General features: G+C 45.0%; 1 protein-coding gene across 1 annotated transcript in view; it reads right to left on the bottom strand.

Moving 5' to 3' along the window:
* The window catches only part of stk32a (serine/threonine kinase 32A), a 127,337-nt gene that overhangs the window by 52,365 nt on the left and 52,472 nt on the right, over nucleotides 1-22,500 (bottom strand). The window contains exon 4 of the mRNA XM_072445474.1: nucleotides 20,102-20,275. Coding sequence (XP_072301575.1) covers nucleotides 20,102-20,275 — 174 coding nt within the window. The remainder of the gene's footprint in view (nucleotides 1-20,101; nucleotides 20,276-22,500) is intronic.

Genomic DNA, 22,500 nt, shown 5'->3' on the forward strand with positions numbered 1-22,500 from the left:
TTTAGCGTTTGATGTCTTTTATTCAGACAATTATTTCTGTTGTACACTGAGATTTTAATATATTTTTTTTTAACGAATAAAGTGCATTATTGATCGAAATCAGAAATGTTTTATTCTTTTTTGACATTTTTGATTCATGATGGCGCTTTCTTTGGCCTGTACAGTATTTTAGAGTGTGTATAGTCCAGTATATAGTATATATATATATATAGTCCATTTAACGACTACGATCTGTCAAAGTACAATCATTTTATTAGTCGAGGAATCGAGCGATTATCGAGCGATTATTACGATTAATCATTGCAGCCCTAATATTTAAACTTTATATTCAGTTGTTTCTGGATAAAAAACTCTAACTGAACACAATTGGTTTTGAGGTAAAAAAGAATCTTTTAATATAAACATTTAAAATATGTTCAGATACAAAACCAGAAAGTATCGATATTGTTATCAATAACTGAAAAACGAATGAAGTCATTTTCATATTAAACTGACGCATCCTGCATCATTTTGGACGTTCTAGGCTCAATTTCCACTTGTCCTTGGGCAAGACACTTCTATAATGGACACAAAGAACAAAACTAAAACCAACAAAACAAGACACTCATTCAAGCACGTAACAATACTAGAATAAATTACATAAAAAAAAGACTAAATTGAACCTTTTCTGAACAGTTTTTAAACAGTTACATCCATGAAACGACTAATATTCTCTGTATGTAAAGAACACATTATACAAAGCCTTTTTAATCATCACTGTAGCATCGTAAACGGTAAAGAAGAGTATTTCCTTTAGCATGAAAATTGGGTTTGAAATGACAAATCTACGTAAATAAATAAAGAGACAAAGAGTGAACTGAACGATGGCGCGATCACACGCTAAGACTCACGACATCACTGTTCAGTCTGGAGCCGGCGCGCGTCACGTTGGACCACGCCCGCGGCTCCGTGGGGGTCGCACCGTGCGTTGAGCGCGGCGGAGAGAGCGTCGTGACCCTGGGCTTTTCCCTATCAAACCCGTGAATAAATGGGGTTTTGGACACGTTGCTGTGGCAGCGCTGGCCCGGCCGGGGGGGCGGGAAAGGTCGGGCGTGTAACCCTTAATTAGCTGACATTTGGCTCAAAGGGACGCCGTGGAGAGGACGTGCGCGCCACGAGTGAAAGTAAGCGCGGTTGTCTGTTGGCTTCAAAGGCCACGCTGCCGTCGTGGAACCGGAACGTCAGTAGCGAAACGAAAGCGACGCGAGAGAGGTTTTTAAAACGATGCGACTCGTCTCGTGTCGTGAACGACTCTGTTCAGTCGGACGGAAGTTATTTGAGATGGAAACGGTCTTGAGACGGCTACGGTTTCATCAAAATCAACCAAAATAGGACGAAGAGTAAGTCATATTGAAGCTTCGCCAGCCACTTTTACTATCGGTTGTTGTGTTCGCATCGGTCGGCTGCTCTTTTAGCTCTTTTAACAAGTAATCGAATGTCAAATTAAGAGTTTAATTTGGTCTTGATCCAAAAACGTTTTCTCCCAGGTCAAGATATTATGTTAAATAGATTAAAAGATAGGTATTCTATGACTTCTCAGTTCGGTTGTTCATTTGAAAGTGCATCGTTTTGAAGTGGAGTCGTGCAAATACTTTAAAAAGAAGAGGTCAATCGAAACATTTGAAAAAGAGAATATTTCTGCAAAGGTGTGGGCGTCGACTATCTGTGCCTTTCTATGCAGAGTTTGCCTGTTTCTCTCCATGTCTGAGTGGGCTTCCTCTGGTTTCCCCCGGCAACCAAAGACACGCCCGACCAAGCGGAGATGAGTTTCTGTCTTTGTTACTGTTTACAATGACATGACATCTCGAACCGCTACTACCGCTGCTAATGCTGCTACTGCTGCTAATGCTGCTACTGCTGCTACTGCTGCTACTGCTGCTAATGCTGCTACTGCTGCTACTGCTGCTACTGCTGCTAATGCTGCTAATGCTGCTACCGCTGCTAATGCTGCTACTGCTGCTACTGCTGCTAATGCTGCTACTGCTGCTAATGCTGCTACTGCTGCTAATGCTGCTAATGCTGCTACCGCTGCTAATGCTGCTAATGCTGCTAATGCTGCTAATGCTGCTACTGCTGCTAATGCTGCTAATGCTGCTACTGCTGCTAATGCTGCTAATGCTGCTACCGCTGCTAATGCTGCTAATGCTGCTAATGCTGCTACTGCTGCTAATGCTGCTAATGCTGCTACCGCTGCTAATGCTGCTAATGCTGCTAATGCTGCTACCGCTGCTAGTGCTGCTAATGCTGCTAATGCTGCTACTGCTGCTAATGCTGCTAATGCTACTACCACTGCTAATGCTGCTAATGCTGCTAATGCTGCTACTGCTGCTAATGCTGCTAATGCTGCTACTGCTGCTAATGCTGCTAATGCTGCTACCGCTGCTAATGCTGCTAATGCTGCTAATGCTGCTACTGCTGCTAATGCTGCTACTGCTGCTAATGCTGCTAATGCTGCTACTGCTGCTAATGCTGCTAATGCTGCTACCGCTGCTAATGCTGCTAATGCTGCTAATGCTGCTAATGCTGCTACTGCTGCTAATGCTGCTACCGCTGCTAATGCTGCTAATGCTGCTAATGCTGCTACCGCTGCTAGTGCTGCTAATGCTGCTAATGCTGCTAATGCTGCTACTGCTGCTAATGCTGCTAATGCTACTACCACTGCTAATGCTGCTAATGCTGCTAATGCTGCTACTGCTGCTACTGCTGCTAATGCTGCTGCTGCTGCTAATGTTGCTACTTCTGCTAATGCTGCTAATGCTGCTAATGCTGCTACTTCTGCTAATGCTCCTACTGCTGCTAATGCTGCTAATGCTGCTAATGCTGCTACCGCTGCTAATGCTGCTAATGCTGCTAATGCTGCTACTGCTGCTAATGCTGCTAATGCTGCTACTGCTGCTAATGCTGCTAATGCTGCTAATGCTGCTACTGCTGCTAATGCTGCTAATGCTGCTACTGCTGCTAATGCTGCTAATGCTGCTACTGCTGCTAATGCTGCTAATGCTGCTACTGCTGCTAATGCTGCTAATGCTGCTACTGCTGCTACTGCTGCTACTTCTGCTAATGCTGCTACTGCTGCTAATGCTGCTACTGCTGCTACTTCTGCTAATGCTGCTACTGCTGCTACTTCTGCTACTGCTGCTAATGCTGCTAATGCTGCTAATGCTGCTAATGCTGCTACTGCTGCTAATGCTGCCAATGCTGCTACTGCTGCTAATGCTGCTACTCCTGCTACTGCTGCTAATGCTGCTAATGCTGCTACTGCTGCTAATGCTGCTAATGCTGCTACTGCTGCTACTGCCACTAATGCTGCTTCTGCTGCTAATGCTGCTAATGCTGCTACCGCTGCTAGTGCTGCTAATGCTGCAGCTGCTAATGCTGCTAATGCTGCTACTGCTGCTAATGCTGTTAATGCTGCTACTGCTGCTAATGTTGCTACTTCTGCTAATGCTGCTAATGCTGCTACTTCTGCTAATGCTGCTACTGCTGCTACTTCTGCTAATGCTGCTACTGCTGCTAATGCTGCTAATGCTGCTAATGCTGCTACCGCTGCTAATGCTGCTAATGCTGCTAATGCTGCTACTGCTGCTAATGCTGCTAATGTTGCTAATGCTGCTACTGCTGCTAATGCTGCTAATGCTGCTACTGCTGCTAATGCTTCTACTGCTGCTAATGCTGCTAATGCTGCTACTGCTGCTAATGCTGCTACTGCTGCTAATGCTGCTAATGCTGCTACTGCTGCTAATGCTGCTAATGCTGCTACTGCTGCTACTGCTGCTACTTCTGCTAATGCTGCTACTGCTGCTAATGCTGCTACTGCTGCTACTTCTGCTAATGCTGCTACTGCTGCTACTTCTGCTACTGCTGCTAATGCTGCTAATGCTGCTACTGCTGCTACTGCTGCTACTGCTGCTAATGCTGCCAATGCTGCTACTGCTGCTAATGCTGCTACTCCTGCTACTGCTGCTAATGCTGCTAATGCTGCTACTGCTGCTACTGCCGCTAATGCTGCTACTGCTGCTAATGCTGCTAATGCTGCTACTGCTGCTACTGCTGCTACTGCTGCTAATGCTGCTACTGCTGCTACTTCTGCTAATGCTGCTAATGCTGCTAATGCTGCTACTGCTGCTAATGCTGCTACTGCTGCTAATGCTGCTAACGCCAACAGTCATTGTGCATTTGTAGCAGAAGAATGGAAATGACAAGCCGATTCGTGTTGCTGAAGTGTCTTGCCTAAGGACACGGCAACAGTAGATCCGCAGCTGCTCCACTTTCCCATCAGCCTCTCATCCGAGTCGTAACCGGGCGAGATTGACGTCGACGAGCAGCTCCAGGACAATGAAGCGCACTTAACAATAGCGTTTTGATTGCCGCGTCGAACTGTGTATCTGAAAATGAACATCAGGTCCTAAGCCTAATCAAGCTAATAATAACTCATTTGATCCCATTTTCTCATTCATTAGCGATCCTTGGATAAAGTTCAAGAGCCTCCACGAAAAGAATCACACATTAATTACAGCTGAAGCACTCTGTATCTGAACAGGAGGCTGCGGGAAAGTGGGTCAGGCGGCTCTTAGTTTCAACAACCCGGGACAGAACGGAGTCAATGTTTCTCAACATGACATCGCTGCAGTCGAGATGGGTCGAAAATACATCCATGTGGTACAAATTGGGCTTGATTACATTGATTTTATGACATAGCGGGTGGAGATGGTGGATGAAAACAGGGCTGGACGATGTAGGGTTAAATGCTCAAAAAAGTACATTTTACATAATATGTCCCGTATAAAAGACATTTGTACGAGTGCTTTAAACCACATTATAACACTGATCCTTCATTAGCAACATACCAGTCGTTGTGTTTGGTTTTATTCACGCTTTATTATTCGCCCTGTTCACGAGGTCGTCTTCCCTGATCCGTCTTGAGCCTCACAAAAACGCTTTAAAATGTCCCAGATCTGCGACGTCAACTGTAAAAATCCTTAAAAATCCTCTTGTGCTGTTTTCAAGTCCAGATATCATCGCCAGACTCGTTCAGAGCATCGAATAGCACAGCAACAACACTTTGAACGGTGTTAGCATGTTGAGGCAAGCTAGCTTTTGTTGTCAATTCACTCTGCTGCCAGTAGATGGAGCACAAAGATCAATCCTGACCAGGTTAACGTCCGTCTGACTGATAGAAAGTAACGTCTAAAACGCGAAGACTGAAGCAAAGTGACTCAAGAGCATGTTTAAAGGCCAAAAACCAAACAAATAGCGGCTAAGGTGTCTTTTTACGCAGTTTGTTTGGGTTTCTGTGAATCAAAAGAACATTGTAGTCATCATCTGATCATAGTTATTGCTATCTGGACTTTACGGACTCTCAAACACGTGCGAAGAGACCATTTTATAACAAAAAATAAATAAAATTGTTAAATAAATGTGAAAAAGGACAAAACTATGTGAAATTTTCCATCAATAATACACTTTTTTAGCAAATATTCTCTATTTAGAAGTCTTCCGTCACACCATTCCATCCTTTTTTGGGTTGATAATGTATTTAAACGTCTCGCTGACTGGTCGACTACTAAAATAATCATGAGTCGCAGTCCTTGGGCGCATCTTGGGTCTGACTTGGACGGCGCTCCGAGCGAGTGTTGAGCCGTGGAGGCAGATGGAAGCCGATCCTTTGCTTTTCTCTCGCTCGACTGCCCCTACAAGCTATTAGCAGGATCTAATGGCCTCATTACAGACAGCCATCACGGGGGCCGCGGTAACCGGAGCTGCACCTGGTCACACGACACTGAGGGACCGGAGCGAGCGACAGGAGCGAGCGCTGCACCTGACGCACACTCCGACTGGACCGGCAGGAGCAGGCTTTTCCACCATCACCCTGGGCTCTGGACGACGTGTCTAAAACCCTTTATTATGCTTATTAAAAGAAGATCTTACGTTCCATATGTGAGTGTGATGCCTCGTTACAAAGCTTAGGTCTTCTAGTTTCTGCAGATGTGCACATGAACACTGTCAGGGCTTCAGAACTCACACTACAGAAGCCCAAACATACAAAATACATCCTTTTTTTAGTCTCGCCTGAATATTGTGAATTTATTGGGGCATATTTTTCAATGCAAATCAATGACATATTGGTTTCGTTGAGAAAATAACCTTTAAAATGACGTATAACTTACTGGTGTTGACAATAAGAGTGATGATAAAATAGTACGTCTAAAGTCTGGTTTTAGGCGGACGGTATCGTGTTAAAACTGTAACGACGACATAAACGAGGCAAAAAGGGGAATCCTGACAACAATAGTCAGAAATGTGTTATAACGTGTCTTTGGACGTATTAGTTGAGGTTTAATTATTGCAAAATTATCAGAAAAATGCAGAAATATCCTTCATTAGAAAGATCACAAGATTATTTTTTCTTATTTGTATTTTAAAAAATCAGTCATTTTTGTAGCATGTTTTTCTTTGTTTGAAATGATAAACTCAATGCGCCAATTTTACCAATCTTCAAAACAACATTCACAATAATATCTACATTTTGACATAACTCTGGATAAACGACAATATTAAAAGTACTTCCTGCCACTGATGCAATAACAATAAACCCTTTTTTATAATGAACAGATCAGAAAAAACATGTAGAATATAATAAAAGTGAGTGAGTCATAATGAGTCATAGATATGTTAATTATTCAACCTTTATTCAAGCAAATATTCATGTCCAACAAAAATAAAAGTGAAAAAGTGAGTGCATAGAAAACGCAGTAAATACACGTTCCTTTTCCTTGTTGCAGAAACAGCACAGTTAAAGCTTCACTGTGTCACTTTTCCGGTGAACGCTCCGTTCTCCACTCTGGCTTTAAACGCATCGATCCCACTGCACAGGTGATTCTGGAGCAATAAAAGCACTTGAATGTTGAAAAGTTACGCAGTTCATCTTTAATTCTTACAACGTGAGTTTAATGCAGCTTTTTCCCGTTTTTATCCCGACGTTACAGTTTTTCAGACGTATTACAGTCCATAAATATAAAGGCTATTCAAGTTTTGTTTTTATGCCCTGGTGGACACAGTATTCTCTCTCTCTCTCTCTCTCTCTCTTTCTTTTTCTCTATCTTCATCCTCACTCTCTCTACCTTCATCCTCTCTCCTTCTCCCTCTATCTTTGTTCTCTCTCTCTCTCTCCGCCTCTCTGTCATCGTTCTCGCTCTCTCTACCTTCATCTTCTCTCCTCCCTCTATCTTTGTTCTCTCTCTCTCTGCCTCTCTGTCTTCATTCTCTCTCTATCTGTCTCTTCGTTCTCTTGCTCTTTGTCTCTCTACCTCTTTCTCTCTACATACTCTCTCTTTCTACTCTCTTTCTCTCTCATTGCTCTCTCTCTCTCTTGCTGTCTCTCACTTTTCTATCACTTTCTATCTTTTCCCTTCATCCTTCACTCTCTTTGTTCTCTTTCTCTCTCTTGCTCTCTGTCTCTGTTCACTCTCTCTCTCTTTATTCTCTCTCTTTGTCCTCTCTCTCTTTATTCTCTCTCTCTATCTGTCTCTTCATTCTATTGCTCTTGCTCTTTCTCTTCATCATCTCTCGCTCTCTCCGTCCTCTCTCTTTCTACTCTCTTCTCTCTATCAATCTTCATCCTTTCTCTCTGTGTCTGTCTTTTTTCTATCTCTCTTCGTTTTCTCTGTACATATTGATACATTTTAATCTCTTTCTCTCTTTGTATGTCTTTGTTGTTTTTCTCTCTCCATCTCTCTCTCTCTCTCTCTCTCTCTCTCTCTCTCTCTCTCTCTCTCTCTCTCTCTTTCTCTGAATGAAGACTCAGAAATCCTTCCATTCGATTTTCCACATCTCGTCCCTTCTAACTGAACAGTGCCGCCAAATGGCACTTAAGTTCTGGATGCTTCTTAGGGCTGTGCATTTAATCAAACTAAGAGCTAATATTTCAAATTGTCCAAGATCATGTTTTGTTTTTATCGAAAGGCCGGAAGCCAATCCTGGGGCTTAATATTCAAATACACCACAAAATGCTAATTAAAATCGAGAAGAAAAAAAAAATTTGGGCAAAAAATAGATGATGTTATGAATGTTTTTTTTGGAAGATATACAAAATTTGAATAGCAAATATATTGTTTATAGTTGGAAAAAATGCTGCAAAAAAAAGAAAAATCACTTACTCCAGAAAATATTATTTTCCGGACTATAAGTCGCACCAGCCATAAAGGCATAATAGAGAAGAAAAAAACATATAGAAGTTGCACTGGAGTATGAAAATGTGTAAAAAATAACAAATAAAGTGTAAAAATAACAAATAATATCACATATAAGTATAAATATAGTATAAATATAAGTATAAGTCGCACCCCGGCCAAAAGTATGAACAAAGTCTGGAAAATACAGTAAAAAAAAGAAAGACATTGTTGTAAATGTCATGGTTTGGTTCTATTGGACCTGTTTGAGCTCGACTCACACAATGAAAGCCCAGACTGATCATCGCAGGTCCTTTTTAATCTCCCAGTTGCATTTTCGGCGTGATATTGTCTTAGCCCGGCGCATGCAGCACGTTCAAATCCCCACAGTGTTAAGAACCCCACTCAGCAGCCAGCGCACGCCCCCGACATAAACCCCCTTTTGAATTCACAGCCCAGTCCGAGTGAGTCCTGCTTCCTCTCGCCGCCGCCGCCGCGCTAACATAAACCGCCTCTGACAAGTGTGAGAAAGACAAAGGTGTTCTCTCTGCGTCCGTGGCATTTTGGTTTTTGTGCAAACGCTCAGAGGAGGATGACGGCGTCGAGCGGCAAAACATCGCGGAGAAACTGGCCAGGATTCATCGCACGTTCGTTTGGCTCTTTGACTCGTTTTTGACAAGCCGGAGCGCGTGGAGAAGAGCCCGCCGCACGCCAACAAACTCTGCAGCCGAATTACGAGCCATGAATAAATCACACAGACAAAGTCGCTGCAGAGTGTTTTGCGAAAACTGTCAAGTCTGGTCGCTCTTCCGCCCCAAAAACCCGCCTTTTATCCGTGTATTTTAACAAGCGCTCTGATCATCAAAGTGTGTCTACAGTTTTTGGGGGTATCTGGGGTTCTCAAAATACGTCTTGTGTCCCACTTGTGGCCAACCAGATGCAGAAAACACCGTGGTTTTTTTCAGAAATACAAAAAGTCTTCGTTGAGCATGTTTGGCGAAAAGGGGGCGTCGACGGGAAACCAGGGGTTGCCGTGAGATCGTGCGAAGAAAGTCCCGATTTGACGATTGTTCGCGGTCGTTGACGCCGCGATCAAGCAACAGTGGAATCCTTCCCGCTGTTGTCATTAACGTTGTCCGATAAGTCGCCATTCTACGTATTTGTGACCAGCTTCATTGAATCCAGCGTATTATTGCGACAGTTAAAAAAGCCCTTTAGATTTATGCTTACTTTTTTGGACTATTGACCTTATTCCGCCCCGCCCTCTTTTCCCTCTTTTCCCTGTGATTGGCACTTCTGTTGTGATGGCACTTCCGGTCCAGCGGGAACGCCGTTGGTTTTAAATGGAGAACGAGGGAAAAGTCTCGCTGCTAAAACATGTTATAAAGTAGATTGATTTGTGTAAAATGTTCAATGTTCACATGATTAACAAGTCAACAATGTTCCTGGGCACGAAAACGACTTTTTAGTCCGTGTAGAACTTATTTTCTCGGTCGGCAGCCCTATCAAACTTATACAACCGGAAGAAGGTTTATGTCGTAAGGCGGCGCCCAGACAGGCTCCTGGAATAAGGTGAATAGATTTAATGAAATAACCACAGTTATCGGTGAACTCTAGAGCGTCTAAAGAGTCGACTTCTCGCCATGCGTTTGTTTCCAAGGACAGAAGAAGCCTTGAATGCGAACCAATTCACGACTACATCGGATGACATCACAGTTGGTGGAGATGTTCATCACGTGTCTCGGAGGAAAAACATACTGTCAATGGACAAAACACTCAATCCACCTTGAATTATACCGGGCGTAACCGAGAAAGCATCTGAACCAGAAGCAACGTACCAGGATCCCTATGACAACCACTATCGGCGGAAACAAGTGCAGTGTCTCGAGTTCCTACTCATTAACGGTGAGGAAATAACCGTTGACTTCCCGTAACTTGGATTATAATGATTCGAGAAGCACGAGAGGAGAAAGAGAAAGAGGAGAAGCTGCGGCTGCATCGGGAGATCGAGGTGCGAGCGGAAAAGAACCAAGCAGAGACCGGACTTTCGGACTAAATGAGCATATTTTATTCAAAACTATTCATTAATACTGACACGGGCGTGGCTTGTAGACCTGTCGATTAAAACGTTCTCAGCTCATCATCAAAATCGACAAAGGTTTTGATCGCAATTCGTCCATTTTTCGTTTCTTTTGCCCAGGCCCAGGCGATGCACTGTGTAACTTTCTTGTTCTTTCCTTTGCTTGGAATGCTCCACATTATGGCATTAAACCTCTCTAGGGCTGTAGTCGGCTAAAGGAATTATCGCTCACGACATCGGCACGGTGCTGGCAAAAACTCTCAAAACGTTGTATCTCTCGGACAGATCTGACCTACGCCGCGACACGACCAGCAGGTGGCAGGAGTTCCCACAAATATTTACCAGCGTATTTGTCTGTAAACGGGCGGATTAAACTCACAACACACTCCCAGATCTCCCCGGCCAGAACTGAATGAAAAAAAGGTGCAACTTACGGTCCGGAAAATACGGTAAATCATTTTAATCCCAATACAATCAGTTGAATAATGAAGCCGTTGGTCGACTGAGACTCAATCGACCAATTCATTGACTTTAACGACTTAACGATATCGCTCACAGAAAAGATGCTTGCGTTTCAAGGTATTTCTTTAGCGCTTAAACGCACGTGAAATTGCGCACGGAAAAACGCTTGATAGATAAGTTTAAAGCCACGCTGCGGGATATTCTAGGCAAATCTACGTCATCTCCACGGAGACAAGCAGGGGGCGTGCCGGCGTATTTGAGGTGTTTACGATCAGCCTTCCTTCCGGCGCAGCTCGTAATCTTCTGGTTTTAGAAGATTTTTCGGCGGCGATTGGACCTGATTCTGATTTCTTAACGTGTTGAAAACCTGAGCTCTGGAAGCATCCGTTTCCTCAATGCGCATTCACGAAAACCCACGCTCCTTCTCCCGCTATTTGTGATGAGAGATAAAACATTAACGCGTAACATGAATAAGGGATGGGCGACAGTCAGGGAAGATCGAGCCCCGTTCCAGCTGTAGCTTCACGTATTCGCGTTCAATTCGCCAGATTTAGAGGAATTGCGGATGTTTTTGCAGCTCTGAGAAAAAAACAACACGACACAAAATATGGAGAAGCTCGGGAAATGGCCAATGAATTATTTGATGCGGTTCGCCACGTCGAGAGAAAAATTAGCTCTTGACTCGTGACACAGAAGAAGAAAAGCTGCCATTTAAGACAGGAAACTGAGGCAAAATGAAGAACAAATTAACACGGTCTACACCTGTGCTTCTCAAGGCGGGGTCCGTGTACAAGTGGTGGTACGCAAGCTTCTTCTGGTGGTACACGGACTCCAGCGATATTTACTTCACTAGCAAGGACCACGCCACAACAACGGAATATGAAAGAATGTTTATTGATAATAACGACGGTGGAGCGACGATGGAGCGACGGTGGAGCGACGGTGGATCAACGATTGGAGCGACAATTCGAGCGACGATGGAGTGACGGTGGAGCGACGGTGGAGCAACGATGGAGCGACGGTGGAGCGACGGTGGAGCGACGGTGGATCAACGATTGGAGCGACAATTCGAGCGACGATGGAGTGACGGTGGAGCGACGGTGGAGCAACGATGGAGAACGATTGGAGGGACGATGCAGCGACGGTGGAGCGACGGTGGAGCGACGATGGAGAACGATTGGAGCGACAATGGAGCGACGATGGAGCGACGATGGAGCGACGATGGAGAACGATTGGAGCGACGATGGAGCGACGATGGAGCGACGATGGAGCGACGAGAGTTGGCTGGGTAGAGACTCAGGATGGGGGCTCTGTCTCGGGTAATCAGCCCCGCCCCCTCTGTAGATGGTGATGTGTTAAGGTGGAGATGATAGAGACATGAGGTGGGAGGGCGGGGTCGAGAGAGCAGGCGACAAGAGATGCTGTGAATAGGCCTTATGAATAGGGCTTCTGGGTAATTAGAGGTGTGGTTAAAGAGTGGGGCGTGTTTACTGGAGGAGAGATTGAGGCGTGGTCCCGCTCCTGAACCCACGTTGACCATTAACATCTCCAACCACACTTTTAATTTACATTACATTTGATTCACGTTTTTGCTCTTCCGTGAGAACTTTCTTTCTTAAAACTACTGTGGCAAAGAGTTTTTTTTTCTAATTAAGACATGTTTTAGCATCAATTTAGACCTGGTTCTACTCGGATTATTCAACCATTCAAGCAGGATATCCATGGAGACATGTCGGACCTATGGAGAGGAAAGATATTAAGGGAATTTTGGAGCAACTAAAACTATAACTTCAATGAAATTTCAATTGGTGTTGGGCAGGTTCCATAGATTTTTTCCCCCAAACTTGTCCCCAAGTAATTCCATTAGTAACTGCGTTTGTGAGCGATGAGAGTAACTAATTACCAGACAACGAAACTATTAAATTAAAAAAAAAGTGTCCAAAATGCACCCACCGCTGACTGTTCAAGTAAAATTAGCAATATTCAGCCTAATTTAGCCTGCACCACACCAAATATACTCAATACTACTACGGTACTATATACTCCAAACTCCCTCTATTGTTGTCTGTTTTTACTCCCATCAAAATAACAATTAAAAGCCCACACGTCTCGCTTGAACCTATGAAATATCGGGAACGTCCTGACGCTGCTTCTGATTGGTCGCCTTTGCGCTCGATCTAACTTCTCATCTTACTCTGCCAAACGGAGGCGAAAATTTCCGATTTCAACCGTCCTATTTAAATCCCGCATTATCCTTTTTGCGATTGCTCTCTCGCTCAACGCGCTCAACTCAACTCAACGCACTCATGGGATTGACTGTTTCCTGTAGTCCTGGTTTTAAAAGCGTCAAGTCTGAGATGGCGTAAGCTCCCGTGTCCCTGGAGACCGTCCTGAATGGAAACTTCGCTGACCGGTTTTGCGACACCGACGCGGGACTTTCCATCGCGGTGCGCCGGGGGGAATCAGGCCCGAAGAACCAAAGTGCCGTCAATCGCCACGGCAACGCGGGGCCCGGGGCGTGTCCCTCGCCCGCTCTTTCCACTTGTTCAGAGTCCGGGGAGACGCTCCTCCTTCTTGACACTCGCTCAGACGTGAATAATTCAGACTCCGGAGAGCGAGAACGAGAGGCGACGACGACCTGGCGTGACATTCGGAGACGTTACAATGAGAATGTAGACAAATAATGTAAAGTGGTGACGCTCAACAGCCGGCGAGGACGTCTACGAGGCAAGAGGCTTGTAATGTGAGAGAACGGAGGACATTCGGCAAATCGAGTACGTAAAAGACGAGCGTACAAGTTATAAACCGAGGAAAGGAACTAAGGACTTATTAGAAGAGTTTAAACTAACCCTGATGAAGCAGCGTTTACCGTATTTTCCGGAGTATAAGTCGCACTGGAGTATAAGTCGCACCAGCCAAAGAATGCATAATAGAGAAGAAAAAAACATATGTAAGTTGCACTGGAGGATGAAATGCGGTTGCAAGTGTGAAAATAACAAATAATATCACATATAAGTCGCTCTGGAGTATAAGTATAGAAGTATAAATATTAAAATAAGTATAAGTCGCATTATAAATAAGTACAAGTCGCACCCCGGCCAAAACTATGAAAAAAGGTGCGACTTATAGTCCGGAAAATACGGTAATCCCACTGCGCATAAAGGCAAAAATTGCACATAAAACTGTGGTAAATCCCAAAGATGAAAACATGTCTTTTAACATGTGAAGCGTTTATCTGTGGCGCATTGTCTTCTGTTGAAAATGTGTGGGGTAAATAAAAATGCGTTGCCGTAGCAGCCGTGTCCAGAGAAGCCGCTTTATTACTGAAGAGAAGGAATAATGCATCATGTTGTACTTTGTTTACTTTTACTATTGCTTATTCTTCCACATTTCTGTCAAACTTCCTGACTTATCGCCCCCGCTCCAGACTCCATTATTATGACTCCATTATTATGACTCCATTATTATGACTCCATTATTATGACTCCATTATTATGACTCCATTATTACGACTCCATTATGATGACTCCATTATTATGACTCCATTATTATGACTCCATTATTATGACTCCATTATTATGACTCCATTATTACGACTCCATTATGATGACTCCATTATTATGACTCCATTATTATGACTCCATTATTATGACTCCATTATTACGACTCCATTATTACGACTCCATTATTACGACTCCATTATGATGACTCCATTATGATGACTCCATTATTATGACTCCATTATTATGACTCCATTATTATGACTCCATAATTATGACTCCATTATTACGACTCCATTATTATGACTCCATTATTATGACTCCATTATTATGACTCCATTATTATGACTCCATTATTATGACTCCATTATGATGACTCCATTATTATGACTCCATTATTACGACTCCATTATTATGACTCCATTATTATGACTATTATGACTCCATTATTATGACTATTATGACTCCATTATTATGACTCCATTATTATGACTCCATTATTATGACTCCATTATTATGATTATTATGACTCCATTATTATGACTCCATTATTATGACTCCATTATTACGACTATTATGACTCCATTATTATGACTCCATTATTATGATTATTATGACTCCATTATTATGACTCCATTATTACGACTATTATGACTCCATTATTATGACTCCATTATTATGATTATTATGACTCCATTATTATGACTCCATTATTATGACTCATTATGACTCCATTATGATGTTATTTTGATGGTGTTTATGAGCTTCCTGTTGTTTGTGCCAGCGCGAGCCTATTACTGTAATTATGTGATTACAGACCATTTTCTGCTTTATATTTGTCCGAGCCGTTCGTCCGTCGCCGCGGCAAAAGCAGCGCGTTCAGTTTATTTTAAGTCCGTGCCGGATGGACAGAGACGGTTCAGGACCTAAACGACACACATAATCCTCATTTGGTCTTAAGCGAGCTGTGGAATTGAATTAACTCTCAGTCGGCGTCACGGCACTCGCTCGCGGGGCTTCGGGATTCAGAACGTCCCATGGTAGCGCCGGATCTGGCTCACTTTTTCCACTTGAACCCTCCCGTGGCGCGACTCCGGCGGCTGTTGTCAGCCCTGCCCGGCCCCAGGAGCGGCGTCTATGTTCACCACATAAATACAGTCAGCGCAATCAACCATGTTTTCTGTAGTTAAAGGTCCATTTTGACGGATTCAAAAACACGAAAAACAGAAGTGAAACTGTTTTGCCGTCATGCTGAAGCCGACAACAATAAAACTCTCTATGTTTAGATGCAGCAGCTCACAGCGGTCTTATTTTGACCAAATTGCTGCTTTTACAACGTCTCTGTGTTTGGGTAAAAACATGCAGAACGATCAGGTAAAAAAATCAGGCTTTTCTACCGTCAAAGCGCTTTACATCAAGGAACCGGTCACACATTCACACACAATCACACGCCAGATGTACGCAGACACTGGGGGTAGGTGAAGTGTCTAGCCCAACGACACAACGGCAGTGTTCACCTGAGCCCGTCGGGCAGAGGATCTGACCAGGCTGGAGCGGGATCCGAACCCCCGACCTTTGGATCGGAAGACGAGCACTCTACCACTAGATTTACTGATTTGAAATAGAAATATAATCACAAATAACCAGTTTTATTGCCATTGCATCTTTATTCATTAGCATTTTGACACACCTTTTTAATAAAGCATGAACAAAGACATTACGTTTATTAAGAATGAGCCAGGATTAGGAAAAGCATATATAGTTAGGTAGTTATTCAGCTAATATTATAGTTAATTTAAATAAGCATGGAAGGAACACGATAAGGATTTTGCTATTAATGAAGTCGTTGGCCTGGCTCAATCTTAAATCTAAATTAGGGCTAATTTAGAAGTTCTTTTAAAGTGTTTAAGCCATTTATTCTGCTTTCTGTTTGGTTTGCAGCTTGAGAATCCAAACAATACAAGACACAAGAAAAAATGAAGTCAGACAATTCACAATCTCAACGGGACATTTTAACGAGCTTTCTGCGCAGTGGAAGGACGCCGGTTCGAATTGACTTGGCGTCGGAGAGGACGCTGCGACGTCGGAGAGGACGCTGTGGGTCCCCCCCTTGTGGATCAAAGAATAAACCGATGGGAAAAAAAGTTGAGGATAAAGTAAACTTGGATATGGCTGCGATACCAGAACATTATAAGATGATATGTCTGGGTATAGTCCCTATTCTGCTGCGGTAATGTAAACCGTTTATTTCTCTCTTTTCATGTCCATTTACAGCGACTACAAAAAACAACAACTACTTTTCAACTGTCACAACTGAAACGCTCCGTGTCATAAACGACATGATCCGTGTCAAACCGACATGATCCGTGTCAAACCGACATGATCCGTGTCAAACCGACATGATCCGTGTCAAACCGACATGATCCGTGTCATAAACGACATGATCCGTGTCAAACCGACATGATCCGTGTCAAACCGACATGATCCGTGTCAAACCGACATGATCCGTGTCATAAACGACATGATCCGTGTCAAACCGACATGATCCGTGTCAAACCGACATGATCCGTGTCAAACCGACATGATCCGTGTCATAAACGACATGATCCGTGTCATAAACGACATGATCCGTGTCAAACCGACATGATCCGTGTCAAACCGACATGATCCGTGTCATAAACGACATGATCCGTGTCAAACCGACATGATCCGTGTCATAAACGACATGATCCGTGTCAAACCGACATGATCCGTGTCAAACCGACATGATCCGTGTCATAAACGACATGATCCGTGTCAAACCGACATGATCCGTGTCATAAACGACATGATCCGTGTCAAACCGACATGATCCGTGTCAAACCGACATGATCCGTGTCATAAACGACATGATCCGTGTCAAACCGACATGATCCGTGTCAAACCGACATGATCCGTGTCATAAACGACATGATCCGTGTCAAACCGACATGATCCGTGTCAAACCGACATGATCCGTGTCAAACCGACATGATCCGTGTCATAAACGACATGATCCGTGTCAAACCGACATGATCCGTGTCATAAACGACATGATCCGTGTCAAACCGACATGATCCGTGTCAAACCAACATGATCAGTTTTTCCGATTACAATCGTGTTTTACGGACCATGTTTCATCAAACAGTCTTTAAACAGTCTCAAAACGGTCTCAAAGCGGTCTCAAAAAAGTCTTTAAACAGTCTTTAAACAGGCTTAAAACACTCTTTAAACAGTCTCAAAACCAGACCTGGGCAAACTACGGCCCGCGGGCCACATATAATCCAGTCCTCATAATCCAGCCCGCCAAACATGCCAAGTAAAAAAAAAAAAAAAAAAAGTTTATTTTTTTCATTATTAAAAAAAATAATAATAATGATTGGCTCCAGGGGCAAGATGTGGCCCTTGGCATGTTTTAATCTGGACCCAAGAGAGATTTCAGTTCATATTTTTTAACTCTCTGCAACATCTGCACTTGTATCCTTAATAAATATGACATGAAATGCATTAAATAATAGATTCAATAGCCTATATTTTACAGAAAAGTGATATTTTATTTGATATTTAATATATATATATATATATATATATATATATATATATATATATATAATTTTTTTTCACACCAATGATGGCGGGCCGGCCCTCACCTACTTGCCTGGATTCGAATATGGCCCTCGGAGGAAAATAAATGCCCACCCCTGATCTAAACAGTCTCTAAACAGTCAAAAAACAACAACTACTTTTCCACTGCCACAACTAAAACGCTCCGTATCATAAACGACATGATCAGTTCTTCCGATTGCAATCGCGTTTTACGGACCGTGTTTCATCAAACGCAAACACCCTCGATCTCTCGACCTGTCGAACGCGCCGCAAATGGCGTTCTGGATTTCCATGCAAACGAGCATCGCCGCGTCTCGTCCCATTTGAAGATAATGTTTGCTGATGTGGGGAGATTTACATCTGAGGCGCACAAGTACCAACCGTCGACCACTTTTAAATCCAAAAACGTAATGAGTAAGCAAAGTATGAGCGCAATGGAATACTCAGCGGTCGTCGTCCGCTGGAGGTTTTGCAGCGCAGACGAGAGCGAGCGCCGTTCGTTAAGTTAAATGGCCTAATTTGTCTCGTGGCGTTTTGATAAACGGTCGCTCTCCGTCGCAGTGACGCGGCCGATTAGTCACCGCGAGGGAAAAGATGTACGAAAGTGTCAGCGCCGAGGACGAGGAGTGAAGAGGAGGAGCAGAGTCTGAGAGAAGAGTGAAATGTTGAAGGTCTCTGCTCTGAGGAGTGAAGAGGAGGAGCAGAGTCTGAGGGAAGAGTGAAATGTTGAAGGTCTCTGCTCTGAGGAGTGAAGAGGAGGAGCAGAGTCTGAAGGAAGAGTGAAATGTTGAAGGTCTCTGCTCCGAGGAGTGAAGAGGAGGAGCAGAGTCTGAGGGAAGAGTGAAATGTTGAAGGTCTCTGCTCTGAGGAGTGAAGAGGAGGAGCAGAGTCTGAGGGAAGAGTGAAATGTTGAAGGTCTCTGCTCTGAGGAGTGAAGAGGAGGAGCAGAGTCTGAAGGAAGAGTGAAATGTTGAAGGTCTCTGCTCCGAGGAGTGAAGAGGAGGAGCAGAGTCTGAGGGAAGAGTGAAATGTTGAAGGTCTCTGCTCTGAGGAGTGAAGAGGAGGAGCAGAGTCTGAGGGAAGAGTGAAACTGCACTCGGATTTTTAAATAAGGAGCTATAACTGCTGCCGAGTCGATTATCTTGAGCAATTAGCTACAATCTCTGGCACAACCCTAAAAACGCGGTTATGATATGAAAACATGGCGCATGTTTTGTCTCAGCACATTTATAATTGTTCTAATCGGATCGAGCTAAAAACAACAGCTTTAAAATAATAAACCTGGTCCTGAGCCACCTCCTTCTTGGCCGCGCGACTTCTCCACGTTGCACATTTTTCTGCTTAAAACGCACTCCACCTGCTTTTCGCAGATTGAACGCGGCATCTGCATCGCAGCCTCCACGTCAGGAGGAGCGACCAGGAGGAGCGATCTCCACGTCAGGAGGAGCGTCCACGTCAGGAGGAGTGACCTCCACGTCAGGAGGATCGATCTCCACGTCAGGAGGAGTGACCTCCACGTCAGGAGGATCGATCTCCACGTCAGGAGGAGCGATCTCCGCGTCAGGAGGAGCGATCTCCACGTCAGGAGGAGCGATCTCCACGTCAGGAGGAGCGATCTCCGCGTCAGGAGGAGCGATCTCCACGTCAGGAGGAGCGATCTCCGCGTCAGGAGGAGCGATCTCCACGTCAGGAGGAGCGATCTCCACGTCAGGAGGAGTGACCTCCACGTCAGGAGGAGTGACCTCCGCGTCAGGAGGAGCGACCTCCACGTCTGACGCTTTAGTATTTCTTTAGTATTTATGATGATGCGTAAAAGTTATGTTTAATATTCGAGCCTCTATAGCAGTGTTTCCCAACCAGAGGGACTGGGGCCCCTGGTGGTGGACGAGTGCATAGCGCTAGGCTTTCAGATTCAAGATCAACACAAAAAGAATAGTATTTAAATGAAAAATTGTCCTTTTGATAAATGTTGTGTTCGAATATGTTTGAGGATTTTGCCCATGAAAATCACAACATAATAAAACACAATAAAACACAATAAAACACAATAAAATAGTAACAAAAGACAATGTAGTAGTAAAATGGAACCACTGCAGCACAAATGTTACAAATAGAAAGAAGACAGAGGCAGAAGAGGTAGTAAAGATAAGGAAAGCTTAAGAAGGATTTACAAGTTGGTTTAGCAGTTATGGTGGCCACGCCCTTTGCCCAGGTGAAGCCCCTCCTACCTGTGGATGATCCTCTTGCTGCGCAGATAGCCTAGCGCCAGAGCTAACTCGCACACGTACAGTCTGACCGTGCTCTCAGAGAAGTGCACGTTCTGCTGCAGGTGGTACCTCAGGTCTCCTCCCAAAAGGAGGTCCACCACCATGAACATGTCCTCCTCATCCTGGAACGAGTACCTGTGGCAGAGAGGAGGAGAGTGAGACGGGTCAGAGGAGGAGAGTGAGACGGGTCAGAGCAGGAGAGGAGCGAGTGAGACGGGTCAGAGGAGGAGAGGAGCGAGTGAGACGGATTGGAGGAGGAGAGGAGCGAGTGAGACGGGTCAGAGGACGAGAAGGGCGAGTGAGACGGGTCAGAGGAGGAGAGGAGCGAGTGAGACGGATTGGAGGAGGAGAGGAGCGAGTGAGACGGGTCAGAGGACGAGAAGGGCGAGTGAGACGGGTCAGAGGAGGCGGGTCCGAGGAGGAGAGGGGGAGACAGAGACGGGTCAGAGGAGGAGAGGAGCGAGTGAGACGGGTCAGAGGAGGCGGGTCCGAGGAGGAGAGGGGGAGACAGAGACGGGTCAGAGGAGGAGAGGAGCAAGTGAGACGGGTTTTTCTGCCGCACGAGCAGAAAGCGTCCCGCCGTAGCCGTCTCTTTATTTCACATATTGAATAACACTTATGTCCAGTGAACATTTGGCACGAGAATCGTTTTCGCCGTCAAAAGTATAGAAATCTTCCCGAAAAGTGTCACCTTGACTTTTGGCATTCGCTCGTTGACGTCTGGTGTTTCTGGGTCAAATTGCAGGTGTTTGAGGTCATTTTAAGTGACCGAACCAACTTCAGACACTCAATAGAAATAACAGAATAAAAACGCTTATTTAACGGCGCCTCAAAAACAGGGCGTGGTCATTATGTCTACGTGTACAAAGATCTGTGTGTGGGATCGGTGTGAATGTTTATCCACGGGTTTTAGAGAAATTAAAAATGATGCATCGTTGCCATAACGATTAGAGGTAGGTTTAGCAGCTCTTATGGTTTAAATATGGGAACAGGAACCGCAACTGAACCAGTGCAACCAGAGCTCCTTCTCCAGAACTCCAGGTGGTGGTCCAGGTGATGGTCCAGGTGATGGTTCAGGTGATGGTTCAGGTGATGGTCCAGGTGATGGTTCAGGTGATGGTTCAGGTGATGGTCCAGGTGATGGTTCAGGTGATGGTCCAGGTGATGGTTCAGGTGATGGTCCAGGTGATGGTCCAGGTGATGGGTCAGGTAATGGTCCAGGTGATGGTCCAGGTGATGGTCCAGGTGATGGTCCAGGTGATGGTTCAGGTGATGGTCCAGGTGATGGTCCAGGTGATGGTTCAGGTGATGGTTCAGGTGATGGTCCAGGTGATGGTTCAGGTGATGGTTCAGGTGATGGTCCAGGTGATGGTCCAGGTGATGGTCCAGTTGATGGTCCAGGTGATGGTCCAGGTGATGGTTCAGGTGATGGTTCAGGTGATGGTCCAGGTGATGGTTCAGGTGCTGGTCCAGGTGATGGTTCAGGTGATGGTTCAGGTGATGGTTCGGGTGATGGTCCAGGTGATGGTCCAGGTGATGGTTCAGGTGATGGTTCAGGTGATGGTCCAGGTGATGGTTCAGGTGCTGGTCCAGGTGATGGTCCAGGTGATGGTCCAGGTGATGGTTCAGGTGATGGTTCAGGTGATGGTTCAGGTGCTGGTCCAGGTGATGGTCAAGGCTGACGGTCCAGATGATGGTCCAGGTGATGGTCCAGGTGATGGTCCAGGTGATGGTTCAGGTTATGGTCCAGGTGATGGTTCAGGTGATGGTCCAGGTGATGGTCCAGATGATGGTCCAGGTGATGGTCAAGGCTGACGGTCCAGATGATGGTCCAGGTGATGGTCCAGATGATGGTCCAGATGATGGTCCAGGTGATGGTCCAGGTGATGGTCCAGATGATGGTCCAGGTGATGGTCCAGGTGATGGTCCAGATGATGGTCCAGGTGATGGTCCAGGTGATGGTCCAGGTGATGGTCCAGGTAATGGGTCAGATGATGGTCCAGGTGATGATCCAGGTGATGGTCCAGATGATGGTCCAGGTGATGGTCCAGGTGATGGTCCAGGTGATGGTCCAGGTAATGGTTCAGGTGATGGGTCAGGTGATGGTCCAGGTGATGGTTCAGGTGATGGTTCAGGTGATGGTCCAGGTGATGGTCCAGGTGATGGTCCAGGTAATGGTCCAGGTGATGAGTCAGGTGATGGTCCAGGTGATGGTCCAGGTGATGGTCCAGGTGATGGTCCAGGTAATGGTCCAGGTGATGGGTCAGGTGATGGTCCAGGTGATGGTTCAGGTGATGGTTCAGGTGATGGTCCAGGTGATGGTTCAGGTGATGGTTCAGGTGATGGTTCAGGTGATGGTT

Source organism: Eucyclogobius newberryi, unplaced genomic scaffold (assembly GCF_026437365.1).
Source record: "Eucyclogobius newberryi isolate DKJ021-1_F unplaced genomic scaffold, fEucNew1.0.hap1 SCAF_15, whole genome shotgun sequence".
Lineage (NCBI taxonomy): Eukaryota > Metazoa > Chordata > Actinopteri > Gobiiformes > Gobiidae > Eucyclogobius > Eucyclogobius newberryi.